At 51.1% G+C, this 20,091-nt stretch overlaps 1 protein-coding gene across 1 annotated transcript in view; it reads left to right on the top strand.

The window, feature by feature from the left end:
• NFAM1 (NFAT activating protein with ITAM motif 1) overlaps positions 1 to 19,650 on the top strand; it is a gene marked incomplete at its 5' end in the record, with an annotated part of 31,662 nt that extends 12,012 nt beyond the window's left edge. Inside the window, 5 exons of the mRNA XM_080939732.1 lie at positions 316 to 633; positions 1,686 to 1,798; positions 6,836 to 6,934; positions 17,679 to 17,765; positions 19,345 to 19,650. Of these exons, the coding sequence (XP_080795858.1) occupies positions 316 to 633; positions 1,686 to 1,798; positions 6,836 to 6,934; positions 17,679 to 17,765; positions 19,345 to 19,404 (677 nt within the window). The 3' untranslated portion in view covers positions 19,405 to 19,650. The remainder of the gene's footprint in view (positions 1 to 315; positions 634 to 1,685; positions 1,799 to 6,835; positions 6,935 to 17,678; positions 17,766 to 19,344) is intronic.
• Between the last annotated feature and the right edge of the window lie 441 nt (positions 19,651 to 20,091).

Genomic DNA, 20,091 nt, shown 5'->3' on the forward strand with positions numbered 1-20,091 from the left:
CTCCCTTTTCTTACTTCTTCACTAGCTTTTTGGTTCCTTAGGTCTATATGTATAAACAAATGGGCTGCCTTTTGTCCTGTAGGAAGGAGAGGGGTTAGGAGCACGGAGTCGGAGGTCCCCTCAGCCTTGGACGTGTCTCTGACCCAGTGGTTGTCCTTCCTGACTGTCAGGTCTTTCTCCATCAAGGCTCTTGCCTGGCTGCTGGGGGAAATGGAGTCTCTGAGAATCATGCTGTGCAGCAAAACATGCGGGAGGCACACATGGGGTGAGGAAACTTCCAGCGAGCTGTCACTTTATCCTGTTGTCCCCCCACAGGAGGGATAACAGTGACCCATATAGGCCCTCCTATCAGGGTCTCCCTGGCAAAGACGGATGTGTCCTTTAGCTGCATAATCCAAGACTTCCAAGGACCCGAGGTCCACATTTTCACTAAGTACTTTCATGTGGATACCCATGGCAAGAAGAGCTCGGAGAAGCAGATGGGCTGCCAAGACAGCTCTGGCATGAAGAACCAGAGCATGGATTGCGCGGTTAAACTCAGCCTGCCAAATGCATCGGCCACAGGCACTTACTACTGCATAGTCAGAGGACAGTTCACATGTCAGAGCGATGGAATCTTCATTCTGGTCAGAGGTAAGGGCTCCTCTCGGATCCTTCCAGGCAGGAGGAAATGCAAAGTCACCAGCAGTTTCTCTGCCTCGTTTTTCCAGCTTTGCAAATAGAACAGAAGCACCCCCAGGAAACCCCCATCCTTCAGGCTTGCCAGGCACCTGCCTTTGTGTTGAAGGAGAAGGGGCCCAGCATGTGGATCTTCTTGGACAAGTGACTCTCAAGAGGTCATCCAGACTGTTGGTGCCAGATCCGTTAGCAGTGCAGGGGTTAGACATGCGCACACATGGACTTGTGTGTCCTTGCCTGAGTGAGTCATTCTGGAACTGATTCCTAGTTATGATTCTCAGTTGTACGAGACCTGCCCCCCCCCTCCAAGTTAAGAGCATGCCATAGACAAAGCCTTGGTTCTCTGTCGACCCTCCTCTGTGAGTCCCACTGGAAGGGGACTGCCTTAGTGCTTGCCTGGGTGTGAACTTTGCCTGACCTTCATGTCAGCACTCTGCCCATTAAAAACTTGAGCAACGTTGAACAGGAGAGACTGAGAGAGCTACAGCCGGGTGGTGGAAGGCACGTTCTAAGTAACTAATCTGGGCCCACAAGTGGGTCATTCCTGGTGCATTTCTGCCAGCCAGATGGAGATAGGAAAGAAGGCTGGAAGGAGGGCTCAGGAGGGGAGGTTTGCCCCTTTTTTACCCTTGGTGTGACTTTCCTTGTAAGCCAGTGTAAGCCTGTCTCCCTCAACCCACACAACACACACTCATATAACCATTATTTCAGATACAGGGGAAGAAGCCCCCAATGATGAGATGACTCACAGGGGATCCCCTAGACAGTCCTCATTGGTGCCAGCTCACCGAGGTGGGGATGCTCACTAAAGGGGCTGTGGCTGTCAAGATATACAGGAGCAAAGCCCATGCCCTGAAGGGTCTCAGAGGGTCCTTGACAAGGTCAGAAGTTGTAGAGAGTTAGAAATGGATCAGAGGTAATGTGAGGCTTTGGGACTCGGGGGCTGGTGGGCCAGGTAGGTGTTTATTTCTCCTGGGAAACTCACCCTCTGCCGTCCTCCTTCTCAGACACAGGGTACCAGCCACCTTTATTCAAGGTCCAGGAGGCTCTGCTGCTCAGCTTCACCGTCCTGCTGAGTGTCCTGGGTGTGCTGGGTATGGCGTTACTGCTCTGGAAAAAGGTGAGGGTCACATGGACATGTAATATGTTGTGTTTAGTCTTGCTCCCCCCATACTATGGAACTGGGGAGGCTTCTGGGACCAGAGGCTGCCTCTGTCACATCCTAGACCCTGGGGATGATAATCTATCAGGCCCACTTTGACCCTACTGAAAGAAATAGGGGCTCTTTAGACTCTTCCAAGTACTGTACACCTTCCATCCAATGCTGGGAGGCAGAAGCAGGAAGATCTCCGAGTTTGAGGCCAGCCTGGTCGGCAGAGCAATCTTCAGGACAGCTAGAGAAACCCTGTGCTGAAAAACCCAAAAACAAAAAAAGAGTGGGAGAAGACACAGGGCTCTTGTGCAGGTCCGAGACAGTGCCCTACCCAGATATCCAGCAATGAACAGGAGACTAAGAGATGCTGTGTGCCCAGCCCACGCACATACATCTCCTGTGTTCCCTTCCACAGCTCTGTGAAGACATTTCTTCCCATTTCATAGCCCCATAGAACGAGGCCCATGGTCATATAGAAAGCACATGGTAAGAGTAAAGCCTGGAAGGCTTATGAAGGACACAGTTTGCTCCAGCTCTTTGCCTGGCTGTTTTCTGTTCACAGTGGCTCCCTGGGAGAGCTGACTCCCCACTGGGGCACCCTCATTCTCACCGTCCCTCAGTGGTCTCTCTGTTCATGCTTGTTCCCTGTGGCAGCGACAGCCTGTGCCATGGGATTCTGTACATAGTAGGTACTCTGTAATTATCTGCTGAAGAAAGTATAATTTGCAGGGTAAACACGTGGATTAACTTCTTAAGTGGACCTTAGCTGAGTACCTACTATGCACCAGGCATTATATTAAAGGTTAGGAGGAGCCCAGAGGAAACAGGAAGACTAAATTCTCAAGATAGCCTGCTTGGAAGTGGGGTGGGGGAGGGGCTTGAGAGCACAATCTCAGGGTTAGGCTTGTATTTGAAGTCTGCTTCTGTAGGGTTGTGGGTCCCCTGTCTGCTCTACTACAGGGTATGGGCTTATTCAGGGAGGCAGATGTGGGAAGTTTGGGAAACTACAGGACACCGCTGGGGGTGAAGAAGCACAGTCTGAGGTACAGGACCAGCCAGAGCTAGTTCGGGTGTGGGGGTCCCCGGGCATGCAAGCAGGTTGGGGTCATCTGAATCACAGGCTCTGCTGCAGAAGTGAGAATGGAGTGGGGGCCCCCAGGCTGGATCTGGCCCGGGGTTGAGCGGGGAGAGAGGGGAGCTCCGGCTGGTCCCTGGGGGAGAGAGTCCTTGGCTTGGCAGCTTGATGCTTGGACTTGGCTTGGTGGTGGCTGTGGCTGGGAGCGCAGAGAGGCCTTCTACAGGAGATTAGAAGGCAAAAGCCTTCTCCACAGCTCCCCACAGCTGATCCGAATGAAAAGAGGCAGTCCATGGTTTTAAGGCATTTATTGTCATGGCAGAAAGTGGATGGGTGAAACCACTTCTCATGGTGGGCCTGAGGTTAAATACCTTTTGCAGGGAGGAGTGTCTGGGAAGGAGAGTTTATTGGCTAAGCCCTCCAGGCTTTTAGGTACCTTATTAAAATAGAGATCCGTCTTGAGCCTACCTGACCTGTGGTCACATTCTTTACCTGTGGAGGGGCTTGGGACATTGCCCTTATGTGACTGATCTATGGAGGTCTGCAGCTAGTAACGGGTCTGGTGCCTGGGAGTCAGGCGAAATGCCTACCATCCCTTCAGGGTCACTAGGGTTTCTAGTCTTAGTTCAACCAGGAACCCGGCTGCCTTTCACGGTCTCACATGCCCCTTACCAGCTCTATAAGATTGGACAGGGTAATCAATTCCTCCCCGCCTCTCTGCCTCATCTGAGATCTCTCCCATGCAGATTTCAAGGAGAGGCAATTCCCAGCATCCTGGCTGTGAAGACAAGGGGTGGTGGTGGGGGGAATGTTAGGGAAGACCTCAGTTACTCTGAGCACCAGGACAGCTACTTTCCTGAGAGGATGACAAGCACCTTGTCTTCCATCACGGGAGCAGGTGTGACGACTCCGCCTGCATGGCACTGATGGGTGGTGGTCCTGGCAGATCCTGGACCTTTCTCAGAGCCCTTCTGTGTACCTGGGTGACTGATCTGCCCTGGGGTTTATGAGCTGCTAGGCCCCTTCCCAAGCTCTGGTCCTTCGTATAGTGGTGACTAATGATGTATAGGACCGATGGCATCTCCACCTCGTGTGTCCAAAAACCCTACTTTTCAGGCCTGTAAGCCTCCTGCCTCCCAGCACCTGTGGACTCAGGACGCTTGTCTACTCCTTCATCCTACCTAGGGTCCGGCCTCTTCTCCCCCACTCTGCCTGAGCCCCATGACCTTCCTCAGGTTTCTTGCTTGTCCTTCCCACCCCAGTTCTATTGTACAACCTCTGGCTTCTATATTTCTGCTGTCTCCCCACCTGAGTGCACCCCCCTTACCCCCCAGGACAGGGACATGTTGTCTCTGGCGCCTGGCACATAGTAGGTGCTGGTGGAAGGAATTATGGGATAGGTACATGCTGATTCCTGAAAGACAGACAGGAGCTGGCTAGGGCCCGAGGAGGGCAAGGTGACATCATGGCTTCCATTTCAAGGAGGGGGAAACTGAGGTTTAACAGGCTTCTTGGCCAGCTTCTGGCAGCATTCAGAGAGCTAGGTCTCAGCCCAGACCTGCTGGACTTCACTGCATCGTCCTGGGGAGAGGGAGCGTGGGTAACAGAGAATTAGGCACTATGGGAGAAACTGTGCTAGCTGGTTCACTTATCTGATCATCGCAACCTAAAAGGGTTAATTTTTGGCTGCTTGGGAGAGGGTCCTAAGGCCAACAGAGCTGGCTCCAAGGGACAGAAAACATCCCCAATCCCCACATCAAAACATAACCCAACCAAGTCTTCAACAGTGCTCCTCCTCTGCCCCTATAGGGCAGCCTAGGCCTCCTGGCTGGCTGGCTGGACAGGTCTGGAAGAGCCTTTGACCCCTCCCCTGCCCATAAGCTTCAGTCCACCTTACACCTACATATGAAAGTGGACGAGAGCAAATCCGGCCATTTCCAGCTCCAGTCCCCTACCAGTAAAGACACCCAAGTCATTTAGTATTCTGTGGCCTTGTCCTTGCCCAACCCCCCTTCCTCTCCCTCTTCTATTCTTTCCTCCCCCTCCTTTGCACACCTCTAACAATCTGCAGCCCCCTATGGCTTTGAGCTTTTTCCTGAGGCCAACAGTGTAGCTCACCCCCCTGAGCTCTCAGGGGCAGCCACAGCAGGCCATAGCACCTCCAGTGCCATCCAGGCCCATGATGGCGGAAGACTGGCACCACTGCCCACAGGTGTCTTGTACCAAAGACCTGTATGTTCCAGCTTTGGCTCCAAAATGCTTATCCAGGTAGCTTCCAAATAGCCACTGCCTTTGACCCAACCTTCAGTTTTGGTGGCATCTGCACAAGCAGGCTCAGAAGGGGAGGGACCAGGACCCTAGCCATCTTGACTAGAAGGAGGTACCAACGTGCTCTGAGGGTCCTAGAGGTCTGACTGTGACAGTGTCTTTAGAAACGGTGCAAGGAGTTACCAAACCAGCGTTCCCTCTATGGAATGCCTCCTACTGGCTTGACAGGCCTCAGTTTTCCTCTCTGTTAAGTGATAAGTCCATGCCCACTCCCATGTCCCTTAAGTGACAGTTGACAAGGACAGGGTTCTTTCTGAAGTATAAACCACACACAAATGGCAGCACTGTCTGTATGAGGCCCACAAATTTTCACAAAACGGAAGATAACACCCTAGGTAGCACTGGGTTGGGTTGGCATCTTAGCGAACGCAGACGTAGGTTCAAGTCCCGCCCCTGTCAAATATGAGCTGTGTGGTCTCAGCCAACCCCTGCCCTCTCGGGGCTCAAGTGCAGAGCAGAGGTGACCTGGGAGCTCGTTTTCAGATTTGACAGGGAGCAGGAACAACAAGGCATATCTCCCTGCCTGGCTGCATGTTCAGAGATGTACAAAGCTGAGACCGGGAGGGGAGGGGCGCCGGCTTCTGCCTGTGAGTTAAGTAGCTCTTGAGTGCTAATCCGGGAGTAAATGGGCTGGGGATTGGCAGGTGGCCAGGGTTTTTAATTAGCTCCTGCCCTGAGATGAGGCCGTTGTTGCTCCACTGTTGGCAGTGTGGTGCCTGTGATGAGGGGGGCGTCCAGACTGCCTCCCTCTGACTGTCACCCCAGCCCTGCACTTTTCCAGCGGGGTGACCCCAGTGCTCTCCAATTCCACTTGCCATTTGCTGCATCCTTGGGGAGTTTCCCAAAGCTGGTTTGGTCCAGGCTCCTACCTAGAGCTCTCTATGCTTCCTACTGTCCATACTACCCTGCCTGTCATCCTGCCCATCAGGGTGTTTAGCCTCAGGCTGACCTCTCCTTAAGTTCCTCAGTCCTGCCTTCCTGACTTCTGTCTGGAGCCCTCTCCTCTGTTTGTGCTGAACACAGGCCGGCCCTCATATTCCCCGACCCCCCCCACCCCCTGCTCTTTATCTCCTCCCAGAGTCCCCCAGCACAGGAAGCTCTGCTGTGGTAAAGCTGCGGAGGGCAGGGATGTGTCCACCTTTCCACATTGTCCACCTAGCAAAGGGTGTTCAGCAAATATGTGGTGGTTCACTGAGGGCTTCAGAATGCCCTTCGAACCCTCCCTGAATTTTTGCAATCGTCTGGGGGGGGGGAGCTATTGCAGAAGACATTGAAGCCAGGGAAAAAACATCTTCCTTCAGGACGAGCAGTCCAGTGAGGGGCTGGCTGGCATCCACTTGGGGCCCACCCACCATTTGGCTTCCAGGTCCAGGCCCTGTTTCCCCAGAGCCAGACACTCTGCCTGTGACAATGGCTCACGCTTGTCTTTTCCTTCAGCTTCAGGCACCGCTCCCTGGAGAGGGTGGGTGGCAAGTGTTGAGTGATTAACTTTTGTGTGGCCCCATGACAATGCTTCCCGCCTGCTGGGGTTTGTAAGGGGAGGGAGAAGGGAGAGCTATTTCTCCGCAGCCTTGACAGCCTTGTGTTCCTTCTCCCCACAGAAACAGATATCAGTTCTGAGCAAGCTCACTGCTAAGACGTGCCCTGGTCCCAAATGCACCATTGGAGCCACAAAGCCTCCAGCAGAATCCATCTACACTGTGAGTTCCCAGGCCCTTCCACCGCTTCACCCAGTGGGGGTTTCTGTGCCTTAAATGCCTAATCTGCAAAATGGACACAGTAATTCTACAGATGTCTGTCTGTCTGTCTGTCTGTCTGTCTCTCTCTCTCTCTCTCTCTCTCTCTGTATTTTGTTGTTGTTGCTCCTCCCCCGCCCCCCCAGACTGGATTTCTCTGTGTCTGGTTGTCCCAGAACTCACTTTGAAGATCAGGCTGATCTTAAACTCAGAAACCCTCCTGCCTCTGTCTCTCAAGTCCTGGGAATAAAGGGGTGTGCCACCAACGTCCAACATGTGTGGAACCCTTCAGGAACATGAGGCAGCTGAACAAACACTGACAAGAATGAAGACACTTTTTTTATCTGACAGACTATCCCCTGACCCAGCAAGCAAGCCTCTTCCTATTTCTGTTTGCTCAAGAAACATTGAAGCGGTAACTGCAAAAGTCACGAAAAGAGGAAAGGGCCAGGAGCCATGCCACGCCCTTGGGTTTTCAGTAGTTCACCCTCTCCTTTCCTTATTTACCCTTTCAGTCACAGCAGCACTCCACATGAGACTGCCAGTGACAAGTGCCATGTGTCACATGTATTCCCCCCACCCCACAGTTCTCATAGTTACAGGGCAAAGCCCCAAAGAGGCTGTGCCTACCTGGACACCTGGACAGTGACTCTCCCTGTGTCCCGAGTGGCTCACAGACTGAGTAGGGTACCTTCAGTGTAGGGAAAGTAAAGGATTTGCCCCCACTGTCAGCCATAGCCACCAGGCTCCTGTCTCCAGGCCTGGCCTGCTGCCTAGCCAAGTACAAAGTTTGAAGGTGTTTGTCAGTTGTCCTTGTCCCCAGAACCCTGATGTACACGTGAGACCTGGCCACAAAACTTCACCCAGAGCATGATCAGAATTAGGTTCTATTCACCAAAGGGTGGGGTGGGTGGCAATGAGGCCAAGGAACATTTCCCTGGGGGCAGCATTGTCAGCTCTAAGAGCAGGACAGTTCTCAAAGGGCCCTCAGTTTCTCCTCCCCGGGGACTTCCCAACAGCTGTTGCAATGTATGCCACGCCAGACTCCCCCACATTCTCTCTTCCTTCCCAGCAACTCAACACTATGAGAGATGATGATGGTGTTAGCTGTTACATGTGAAAATCAATCTCTCTTTCAATCAATCTCTCCCTCTCCCCTCCCCTCCCCTCCCCTTCCTCTCTCCATTTCTCTCTCTTCTGGGAATAAAATCCAAGGTCTTGCTCATGCTCAACAGGAAGGAAGCGACTCACCAATGAGAAGTAGCCCCAGTTCTTACACTGCTTTTGTTTTGAGGTTTTTGTTTCGACACCTTTTGCCCAGGCTGACCTTGAACTCCTAACCCTCTTGTCTCCACCTTCAGAGGGCTGGAATTACAGGCTTGAGCTTTACTGCCCAACTGTACTTCAAGAACGTTGGAATTGCACATTTAAAAAAGAAAAGATTTATTTGATTTTGATATATACTTAAGTGTTTCACCTACATCTGTGTCTGTGACCTGCTGTGTGCCTGGTGTCCAAGGAAGACAGGACTCCAGATTCTACCGAATGGAGTTACAGAGCTGCCCTGTGGGTGCTGAGAATCAAACCCAGGTCCTCTGAAAGAGCAGCCAGTGCTCTTAACAGCTGAGCCCTCTCCTTAGCCCAGATTTTTTTTTAAACCATTCTAAGACATCTCCAGGGCTTTTCCCCACTCAAACAATATCCTTATAGCAGTTTTTTTTTTTTTTTTTTTTTTTGGTTTTTGTTTTTTGAATGGAGAAGACTCACTTTCACCTAGGTCATCTTTCTGGTCTGTGTGTAGCATCTTCTAAGATTTGGACTGACTTCCTGAATGTTGCAAACACAGCCAACTTCATCCAGAGTCATGGGGCTTTAGGGCTTTAAGACCAGAAAGGAGGTGTGGAAAGAGTCAGATCACAGAACTTCAAGCCTTTGAGATACAAATCCACCAGCGTGGCTGGGAGTGGTGGCACACACTTATAATCTCAGCACTCAGGAAGCAGAGGCAGACAGATCTCTGTGAGTTCAAGGTCAGCCTGGTCTACAGAGCAAGTTCCAGAACAGCCAGAGATACACAGAGAAACCCTGTCTTGAAAACAAAAGGTGTATGTTGGGGGAGTCTACCAGTGTGAACTGGACCTGGGTAAAGAAGGTCATTAGCAAAAGCAAGGATAATGTCAGGAGCTATATGTTATGTGCCTACTGTGTGCTGGTAATTGATAGGACATCAGCCCTCTTGGTAAGGATTTAAGGGACAGATGCTGTCTTCATTTTCTAACAGACTATTCCAACATATGTTGGTATTGCATAGAGCGGCCAGCAGAATTCCCTCCCTAACTCTGATGGTTTCTCTGTGAATTCCTTTGAGCTTAAAATGAACCCCACCATGTGTGTCCGATGAGAACTGGAAGCTTCATTTCCCCTTCCGACCCTCCTACCTTTCTTGATCCTGGGGCCACTACCTGGGGCCTCCAGGGTGATGAGGACGGGGCAGCGTCATCCCTGTCTTCTCCCAGCTCCGGGAAGGCTTCTCTTCTCCCTTTCATTTGTTTTACTTTATGTTTTTTCTAAATTTTCATTAATTTGTTTAGCGAGATTGTGTGCCTGTATGTGTGTGTGTGTGTGTGTGTGTGTGTGTGTGCTTATGTGTGTGTGTGTGTGTGTGTGCTTATGTGTGTGTGTGTGTAGGTCAATTTGCAGGAGTTTGTCTTCTCTTTCCAGTGTGGGACCTTGGGATTGAACTCAGGTCTTTAGACTTGGCAGCAAGCACCTTTATCTCGTCAGCCCTTCCCTTTATCTTTTCTTTGCTTCCTTCCTTCTTTCTTTCTTTTTTCTTTTTTTTCTCTTTGTGGTTTTTTAGGACAGGGTTTCTTCATATGGCATTGGCTGTCCTATCCTGGAATTCACTCTGTAGTCCAGGTTGGCCTTAAACTGACGGAGATCCGCCTGCCTCTGCCTCCTGAGTGCTGGGATTAAAGGCATGCACCACCATGCCTGACCTTGTTCATCTTTTCTAACTGGGGCATTTAAGTCTAGGATGGCCCTCTAAGTGGCTCAAGCTGCATCCCATGAGGTGTGTGTTTGTACCACTGGCAGTCAAACCCAGGCCCCTTTACATCCTTGCTCTCTACCACTGAGCTCTACTCCATTATCCCCAGGAGCTAAGCTGTGTAGCCCAGGCCAGCCTTGAACTCATGATCTTCATGCCTCAGTCTCCCAAGTGCTAGAATTGCTAGTGTACTTACCCAGTCCCCTAAAAGATGCTAATATGTTGCACTTTCTTTATCTTTTAGTGCCAACTTTCCAGAGAATTCTTTTTTTGTTTGCTTTGGTATAGAGACTGGGTGTCTTAGTCAGGGCTTTACTGCTGTGAGCAGACCCCCATGACCAAGGCAGCTCTTATAAGGACAACATGTAATTGGGGCTGGCTTACAGGTTCAGAGGTTCAGTCCATTATCCTCACGGTGGGAACATGGCAGTGTCCAGGCAGACATGGTGCAGGAGGAGCTGAGAGTTCTACATCTTCATCTGCAGGCGGCTAGCAGAATACTGGCTTCCAGGAAGCTGGGATCATGGTCTTAAAGCCCATACCCACACTGACACACCTACTCCAACAGAGCCACACCCACTCTAACAAGGCCACACCCTCTCCAATAAGGCCACGCCTCCTAATAGTGCCACTTCCTGAGCCATCTACAAACCATGACACAGGGTTTCTCTATGTAGCCCTGGCTGTCCTGGAAGTCATTCTGTAAACCAGGCAGGCCTTGAACTCACAGAGATCCTCCTGCCTCTGCCTCCTGGGATTACAGCCATGATCCTCTCTTCTGACTCCACAGAGAAGAACAGTTGTCTCACTTAGTGTTCTGTTCTGTTTTGCTTTTTGATAATTTGCTTAATTAAAAAAAAAACCAAAAACAACAACAAAAAAACACCTATGTGTTTGGGGCCTGGAGAGATGGCTGCTAAGAGCACTGGCTGCTCTTCCAGAGGACCTGGGTTCAGTCTGCAGCATCTGCATGGCAGCTCACCGCAACTGCCTGCAACTGCCTGCAGCTCCGGTGCCCGAGGATCCGGCTCCTCATACACACACACATGCAGGCACAACACCAAGGCACATAAAAAAGTCTGTTAAGAATGTATTTATTTTTATACTGGGGAGGGTGTGTATGCACGCCACAGTGTGCGTTTGGAGAGAGCAGGGGAAACTTGGGTCTCTCTTACTCTGTGGGTTTTGGGGTCTGACTGAGCTCCCGAGAGTCCTGTCCTTTGTCTCCTCAGCTGTCTCACTGGGCCCTTGATTTGTTTTTGATGTTTATCATTTTATAATGTTCCTTATCTCTGACTAAATCTATAATGCGTATGTCCGTATGTCCTGACTTTTCTACTCTGAACTCTGCTGGGACTTGTGTGTTTTACCTGATGCTCTACACACACTTGGGAAGCGTCCGTACTTCATTCATGGCAAGCGAGGGTCCTATACATGTCCGTGCCAGTGGGCTGATCATGTTGCTAAATATCCCATACCCTTATAGATCCCTATTGATTTTCTTTGTCCTATCAGTTGTTTAAAGAAGTGAGTTATCTGCCAGTGAGACTGTGGATTCCTGTATTTCTCCTCTTAACTGTGTCAGCTTTGCTTTCTTTCAAATGCAAAAGGTCTCACACATTTTGATGTCAGAGAAGCTGTACCGCTCCAACTTTGTGTTTAGAAACCCAACCTGCTAGGAGTATTTAGAGTGGGACAGAAGCAAAGCCTTGTGTTTGTTTGGTTTTAGACAGGGCCCCACTGTGTTAACTCACGCTGGTCTGGGACTTGCTGAGTCTACTTCTTAAGCTGTCTGAGTCCTGGTCCTGCGGTGATTAATACGGGGCTAGTCACACAGAGCTGCGTTTGCAGCTCCCAGCACACTGTGATACCTTCCGCTTTAAATTCCTCATCTTGAACTGTGTCTGCTCCAGCTGCCCTCCCTTCTCTACAGATGACAGAATGCTCCAGGGTGCCTTTTCTTGATGCCTCTGCTATTTTTTATTATTTTACGTTTAAAAAGAAATCTGTGTATATGTATGCCTGCACAGACCGTCTGTATATGGGAATATGGATCGAAATGTATTGTAGCATGTGTGTGAAGGTCAGAGATCAGAGGTCAGCCTTGAGCACTGTGTTCGATTTCTACCTTAGTTGAGACAGAGACTCCTTGAATTTATTGCTGCATCCTCCAAGGCTAATGGCCTGTGAACTCCTGGAAACTTCCAGGAATTCTCCTATCTCTGCCTCTCATCTCACCGGACAGAGAAGGGCTAAACTTACAGACCATGCAATTGCCATGTCTGCTTTTACATGGCTTCTAGAGATTTGAACTCAGGTCGAGCTGCCTACCCTCCCCTCTCTTCTGCGACTGGCTAGTCCGCCTGTCACCCTTCACCAGAATTTCTGTCCTCAGTCATGTGATTATTTCCAGCAGAGAATTCTGGGTCCTTGGGTCCCTTGATGAGCAGCTTCTGATAGCACAAAGTGCTCCCTCCTCCTTGATTCTAGAACATTCCATTCTCTCTTGATCTTCCCCTGGCTCACTGCCAAACCTCTTCAGTCCTGACTCAACTGATTTCTCTTCCGGAACTATGGAACCCTAATCTCCAAATGTTGGGATAGAGATTGGGGTTCAGCCCTGGGACCCTGGTCCAGTGATCTCACTGGTAAGGGTTCTGAACACCACCGGTGTCTGGACCAGCCTCAGCTTATGTCTCAGACATTCAGTGAGCCTTGGACCCAGCTCCACTGGTCTCACGTACACTTCTCAACCAAATTCCAACTCTTCAGGCACTGGGCGCTTTCTTTTACATCCTCACCCTGGGAGAAGCTGGCTGTCCCCTTTGTTACTCAGGCCAGACACTTGAAGATGTTCTTTCTGTCATCACCTGCTTTAGCTACTGCTATGATGAAACACTGTGACCAAACACAAGCTGGGGAGGAATGTCTCCACATTCTTAGCCTTTCAGTGGAGGAAGTCGGGGCAGGAACCTGGAGACAGGAGCCGATGCAGAGGCCATGGAGGGATGCTGCTTGCTGGTTTGCTTCACATGGCTGGCTTGTAGAACCCAGGGCCACCAGCTCAGGAATGGCCCTACTCACAATGGGCTGGAGCTTCTGCCATCAACCGCTAATTAAGAGTCTTACAGCTGCATCTTATGGAGGCATTTCCTCAGCTGAGGTTCCCTCCTTTCAGACGACTCTAGCTTGTGTCAGGTTGACATAAGACCAGCCAACATGTCACCTAATCTGGTCCACTGTCGACCTTGCTCTAGGCACACGTAGCTGTCCCTGTTTCAGTCTCTCCTGTCTCTTGGTGGTGGTCTTGCAGTTGCTCTCCCTTCTGCTGCCTGTGTTCATCCCTGTCTTCTGCCTGGCAGCAGCCAGAGCCAGCACCTTAAACTGTTGACAGATCACTGTCTGCTTGGCACCTCAGTGACATGGGGACTAACGAGCGGCAATCTTATTAGAGAAACCCAAGGTGAGGAAAGGAGCGGGACTCCTGGTAGTCGTCACACTGGGTGCAGGACCTGTGAAGGAAGAGGAAGGAGGACACCATGGAAGTACCCTGAGCAGCTACATAGTAGGGTTCTCAGGAGTGTCCAAGTCTCTGAGCAGCACGAGGTTGCTCAAGTCCCAGTCTGTTCCTGTTCCTAAAAGTGGAGATGGTAAAGCAATTCTCTTCTTTTCTCTTCCCTTCCCTTCCCTTCCCTTCCCTTCCCTCCCCTCCCCTCCCCTCCCCTCCCCTCCCTCCCTCCCTCCCTCCCTTCCTTCCTTCCTTCCTTCCTTCCTTCCTTTCTTTCTTTCTTTTTCTTCTTTTTCTTCTTTTTCTTTTTGAGACACGGTCTCACTTATCTGGCCTGGACTTCACTATGTAGACCAGGCTGGTCCTGCCTCTACCTCTACCCCCCCCCCAGGATTAAAGGCATTTGCCACCACACCTGGAGCAGCAATTCTTGAGACCACCATACCCGTCCCACCTAAGGTCAAGATTAACAGCCCTGTTCATAGCTAGCAATCTGTCACTGTCTACCTGTTCAAGAGGCCCTTCCTATACCAACTTTCTCCTCAGATATCCCTTTCCAGTATAGTGTAGTGTGGTGTGGTCTGGTGTAGTGTGGTGTGGTGTGGTCTGGTGTAGTGTGGTGTGGTGTGGTGTGGTGTGGTGTGGTATGGTATGGTGTGGTGTGATGTGGTGTAGTATGATATGGTGTGGTCTGGTGTAGTGTGGTGTGGTGTGGTGTGGTGTGGAGTGGTGTGGTGTGGAGTGGTGTGGTGTGGTCTGGTGTGGTGTAGTCTGGTGTAGTGTAGTATGGTGTAGTATGGTGTGGTGTGGTGTAGTGTAGTATGGTGTGGTGTGGTGTGGTGTAGTCTGGTGTAGTGTGGTGTGGTGTGGTGTGGTGTAGTATGGTGTCGTGTGGTGTGGTCTGGTGTAATGTGGTATGGTGTGGTGTAGTCTGGTGTAGTGTAGTATGGTGTAGTATGGTGTGGTGTGGTGTGGTCTGGTGTAGTGTGGTGTGGTATGGAGTGGTGTGGTGTGGTATGGTATGGTGTGGTGTAGTGTGGTGTGGTATGGAGTGGTGTGGTGTGGTATGGTATGGTGTGGTGTGGTGTGGTGTGGTGTGGTGTAGTCTGGTGTGGTCTGGTGTAGTGTAGTGTGATGTAATATGTAAGTGACAGCTTCCTCTTACCCGCTCATGTCTCTCCAATGTCTTCTTGTCTGGTTCCTTTTTCCTAAATGGTTACAGTTCCCCTCAAACCCCCTCCTAGTCCTGCACAAGCCCAGTGCCCCGAAGTCTGCTCTGAGTTGCCAGAGTATCTTCAGTTGTGAGGCTGATACAGGGCAGAGTGAGTGCTCATAGCCAATGCGGGGCATCAGCAACAGTTAGAGATCTGTCAGCTCTGCCTGGACCAGTGTTCCCTCACTGCTGTCCTTGCTGATGTGACTTTTCTTTTTCCTTAAGATTTATTTATCCGTGTGTGCATCGGTGTTTTGCCTGCATGTCTGTCTGTGTGAGGGTGTCAGATGCCCTAGAACTGGAGTTATAGACAGTTGTGAGCTGCCATATAGTTGCTGGGAATTGAACCCAGGTCTTCTGGAAGAGCTGCCAGTGCTCTTAGCTGCTGAGCCATCTCTCCAGCCCCTGGAAGTGACTTTTCTAACACTTAGGTGTGGTGTTGGAAAACCTTTCCCAGGAGTGGGTTGGTGACTTCAAATGTACTGCAATGCTCTCTCCATTAACTACTGTTCCTCTCTGAACTGTGATCTCAGAGCTAGCCCATGACCTCAATGCCCAGTACTCTTGGAGGATGTGGTCCAGGTTCAGACAGCTGGTTTTGCACTGCCCTAAGACAACCTTGAGGCTGGCCCTGACTCTCCCACCAGGCTAATGAGCATTTGCAACTGCCCACTGGGCAACAGGTGGTAAAAGGTCTGTGTATAGTGCCTGAGACAGACGAGTGACCAGGCAGAGCTAAGCCCAGCAAGAGCCCTAGCTGGGAGGCATTGGGCTAGCCCAGTCTAAGCCAGTGTAAGCCCTGCAGTGCGGAGTGGAGGCCGGCAGTTTCTCTCACCATCCCTGCTCCCTTTGCTGGGGAAGGCTAGGAAGACAGAGCTGGATCAGAGGTTCAGAAGTGTCCTGCTGACAAGGCCCTACCCTGCATTTCATGTCTGCACAGCAGGTCATACCCTGAATGTAGATGTAGTCAGTAGGGCAGGACCAGCAAAGGCTCCACTTGGCAGCAGCTGAGTGATGGCTACCCTTGCCTTTTAGAGCACAGACCCCAGGAAGAGGGTGCCCTTCCTCGTCTCTGATGGTCCCTGGCTTCTCTGGGCTTGCACCTGCTAGGGTAGCCCATTGGAGTGGAAACACTAGAGAAAGGGAACCAACCACCTGTGATCCCAGCTCTGTCAGGTTGAGAAGGGTTCAAGTGGTCACAGTGTGATTGGACAACATGTCCCATCCTGTGTGCTAGAAGGAGGCCAGAACTCCAGACAGGCACAGGGACCACACATCTCAGGCCAGACCTTGGAAGTTTCCTTCCCTTGGAAATGAGGCAGGTTGGAAAAATCTGCTGGCAGGCTCCACCCTGCATCTGGCTCAGAGGCACTGTGAATAATCCTCAGAACATTCACACCACCCATGCCTGATGCCCTGCAAGTTAGGGTCTCCCAAGCGCCAAATGGTTTATTACAGGGGTTTTCATACGTGGCTACCTCTGGGTGCTTTCTTCCCTTCTCTCCTCCCACGTCCCCACCCTCCTCCTGCCTCTGAGCACCACCTGTCTCTCCAGCCTGCCTCACCAACCCCTGCTTGACTGTTGCCAGGGAAACCGCCTCCTTGGCAACAAGCCGGCATCCATCTGACAAGTACACCAGGGAAGGGAATGCTTCTGCCTCTTGCTTGGGCCGTTGCAAGCTCTGTTCTAGAGCCCAGATACACCCCAGCTGGGGTCACAGAGGGAAATGCTGTGTCTTCCCTGATGATCATCAAGCACCTGCATATTAAGCACCTACTATTTGCCTAACTTTGTGCAAGTCTCTTTATGTGCAACCTCATGTTTATGCATGTGTTGGGCCTGCAAGGCAGATGTGATAGTTTCCATTTTGTAGATGGGGAAACTGAGGCACAGAGAAACAAAGAAGCTTCCCGTGGTGCAGATATCAGAGTCAAGAATTGAACCCGGTCTTGTCTGTCTTCAAAGCCTGTTTCCTCTCACCATCTTGGAATCTGTGGTTTGGCCTGTAACAACTCTAAAGTGAACTGGGTCCCCACACCTAGTGAGGTGTTCCCTTGCCAATCCTTATTAGGTGACACACTTGGTGTGCCAAGTCTGGCCATAGTCAGGAGCTCACAGACAAACCAACCATGGTCCCTGTCCCCAGGAGGTTCCCAAGACTGGAGGTTATGGATGTGTATTGGGGTGTGACCTGCTACAGAAAGCCCCAGGGGAATCTCTCTCTCTCTGGTCATGGATTTGCAAGGCTGTGTGGTCAGAGGACAGAGTGGGAGCTTGCATTGCCAATGGTGGATATTTAGAGACTGAGATGGTGATCAAGGGCATAAAGGGAAATGACTGGGGAGAGAGAAGCATGCACTGGGCTCTGGAGTTGGACCCTGTTTTCCTCCAGCGAGGCATAGGATTGATGGATGAGGAATGAGAGCCCCTATTGGGTACCTTGGATGTCTGTGAGCACAGGATGGGCTATGAGTAAGAAGAGACCTAGGGGGTGGATGGATTGATTCCTCACGGGCAGAGTCTGAACCAGGGAGTGAGGGCTGAAGTTAGCAGGGGACCTGGGTGTCATGCAGAGGGCTCCCAGCTGCTAAGGCCTCAGGGATGATAGTCCCAAAGAGCATGTCCTGTCACCAGCCAGGTGCAAGTTTGGACAGAGTCCAGCGCTGGGCTCTGCTGGGGGTCCTTGAGGGGACATACAGGCAGAACTGGCCCCATACAATTAGGACAGGGACTCGGGTGACTTATGACTGACAGTTTTAATGGTGTGGCTGTTCATAGTATGGGGACAGCATGCAGGGAGTGGGGTGGGGTTCTGTCTTACCCTCCCCTGGGCTTCCAGGTCACATCAGGTTAACAGGCAGGAAGGATTGCTCCAGGAACCTGGGGGCCTGCCCTTTTCCGTACCTGCCACTGACCCCAGCACCCTGTTTCCTGCAGTCCCTACAGCGTCGAGAGACAGAGGTCTACGCCTGCATCGAGGGAGAGACGGGCAGCCCTGTCTCCAGCCAAAGCTCAGCCACCAAGGTATGTGCTGGGGCTGGGGACCCGGTTGCTCCTTCTGTCTTTCCTTCTGACCCATGTATGGCGATGGCATGTGAACTTGATAGGTCAGAGAACTGGGCCACCTGAAGTTGAATGTCCCCTCCCCAGAAGCTGGCCTAGTGGCTAGGAAGATTGGAGCTTTGAACTCATTGATCCTGCAGCAGCTGTGCAGCTGTAAGGAGATATATTTACCACGCTGTGCTTGAATCTCCTGGTCTGTGATCTAGTCAGCCAGAGTAATCTTTACTGCGCTGAGAGAGCTACCTAGGACCAAGTGTGCCCTCGCACAGTGTGGGGATTATACTCAACACTTGTGAGCATTGTGCAGTCGCTTACACTGGCCAATCAGGTGAGAGTATAAAGCTTCCAGATGTGTGCTAGTACCCTGGCTGGCCTGCTCAAGACTGTCATTATAAAAGAGCTCTGGGCTCATTCTTTACTCACACTTGCTTTCTTAAGCCTCGGTTTGCTCATCCGTAAAGTGGGTGAGTAATATTGACCTGAGCTACCAGCTTTGCCAGAATTTAGGAATAGCAGGAGCACTGGGGCTTTGAACTCTACAGAGGAGCCTCATGGAGAACAAAAGCTGGTCCTCTACCATTTTCAGCCCAGGTTGGAAGTGTTTGTTGAATCTCTAGGTCCTAACTGGAAATACTCTCACCCTGGACCACTGAGGATATGGCACCCATCTCAGTCAATGTCTATACAGGTTCTGGGGTGCTAGGCAGGAAAGTGAGGTACCCTGCCTTCTGGGAGCCTACTCTGCAGAAATAAACTACTGACTCCCAAGGCATGCAGAGGTATTGGTAGCCTAGAGGGACAGGTCCTGTGGAAAGGCCAGACTAGAGTGAGGAGAAGCAAAGGCTCCCTGGTCCATGTATGTATGTATGTATGTATGTATGTAAGTGTGTATGTATGTATGTATGTACATGTGTGTACGTATGTATGTACATGTGTATGTATGTATGTATGTACGTGTGTATGTATGTATGTATGTACATGTGTATGTAAAGTATGTATGTACATGTGTATGTAAGTATGTATGTACGTGTGTATGTATGTATGTATGTAGGTAGGTAGGTAGGTAGGTATATGTCCGGTTGCAGTTTTTTCTCCCTCCTCTTTTCCTGGTGTCCCCCCTCCCACTACCTCTGGTCCTCTTGATATGCACCCTGCAAGGTGAATTCTGGTAGGTAGGCACATTCCAGACCAAAGATCATGGGGGAGAGGCTAGGGAAGCTGACTTGGGGGTAGCCTGGTGTAACTGGAGGGTGGAGGGCAGGCATGGAGAGGCATGGCAGGAGACGAGGTGGACTTGGGGATAATGATCATGTTTCCTGTCAAAGTGACTCTCAGTAAGCTCTCTGTCTGCACCACACCCCCCCCCCCACGTCCCCTCCCAAGCACTCGGGAGGTGGAGACAGAAAGATTATGGTAAGTTCAAGACCAGCCTGGGCTACACAGTGAGTTTAACTCTACGAGAACATTGGTTCAGTTTTGTTCTTTTCCTAATATTTTCCTCTCTCCCCCTTCCCTCTCTTCATCTCTTTCTCTCTTCTAGGAGAAACTGAATAGAGTTGAAGATGACCATGAATTTAACCTCGTCTATGAAAATCTCTAGAAGTTCCACAGGCTCCGAGCCTTGTCTTGGATTAGGACCTCAGAGCCACATCTCTTGTCTAGGGACTTGCTTTGGGCCGGGAGTTGGGCCTTCAGGACAGGTCATCACCTCACGGCACAGTCAGGACTCTTGCCTACCTTGGCCTGGTCTGCTCTCACATTCTGCATCCTAGCCTGAACAGTTCATTTCTCTGGACTTTTGCCCAGGCTGTTCCCTTCATCAGGAAAGCCATTCCTCTCCTGACCCCATGGGCAAAGTGGTCCTCAGTCTCACTTTCCTCTTCGCCCCTTACTGCCACCCCTGCAGAGCTATGCATGTGGCTGCCTTGGCCTCAGCCTACATTTTGGTCCACGGGAAGACTTGTCCCTGGAAGAACGTAGTAGGACCCCTGTGAGGGCTATGCCTGGCCCCTGAGCCACTCCAGCTGCTCAGCGCTCTAGCCCAGAGGCCTGTACAGTGGACTGGAAAGTGGTGTGGAAAGGAGAAATGAAGAACAGGCATCAAAGAAGCGGGGCCCAGGCCCAGATATGGAGGCTACGGATATGGCAAGGGACAAAGCCAGGGCCTGGAGCAGGGAGGGTCCATACATGCTGCTGAGGGAGGGGAATCTAGCTTGTCTTAGGTAGAGGTGGAGGGCCACTAAGCAGGAGCACCCCCTCCCCCAACGAGATTCCTGAACTAGTTTCC

Source organism: Micromys minutus (assembly GCF_963924665.1).
Source record: "Micromys minutus genome assembly, chromosome: 27".
NCBI classification, from domain to species: domain Eukaryota; kingdom Metazoa; phylum Chordata; class Mammalia; order Rodentia; family Muridae; genus Micromys; species Micromys minutus.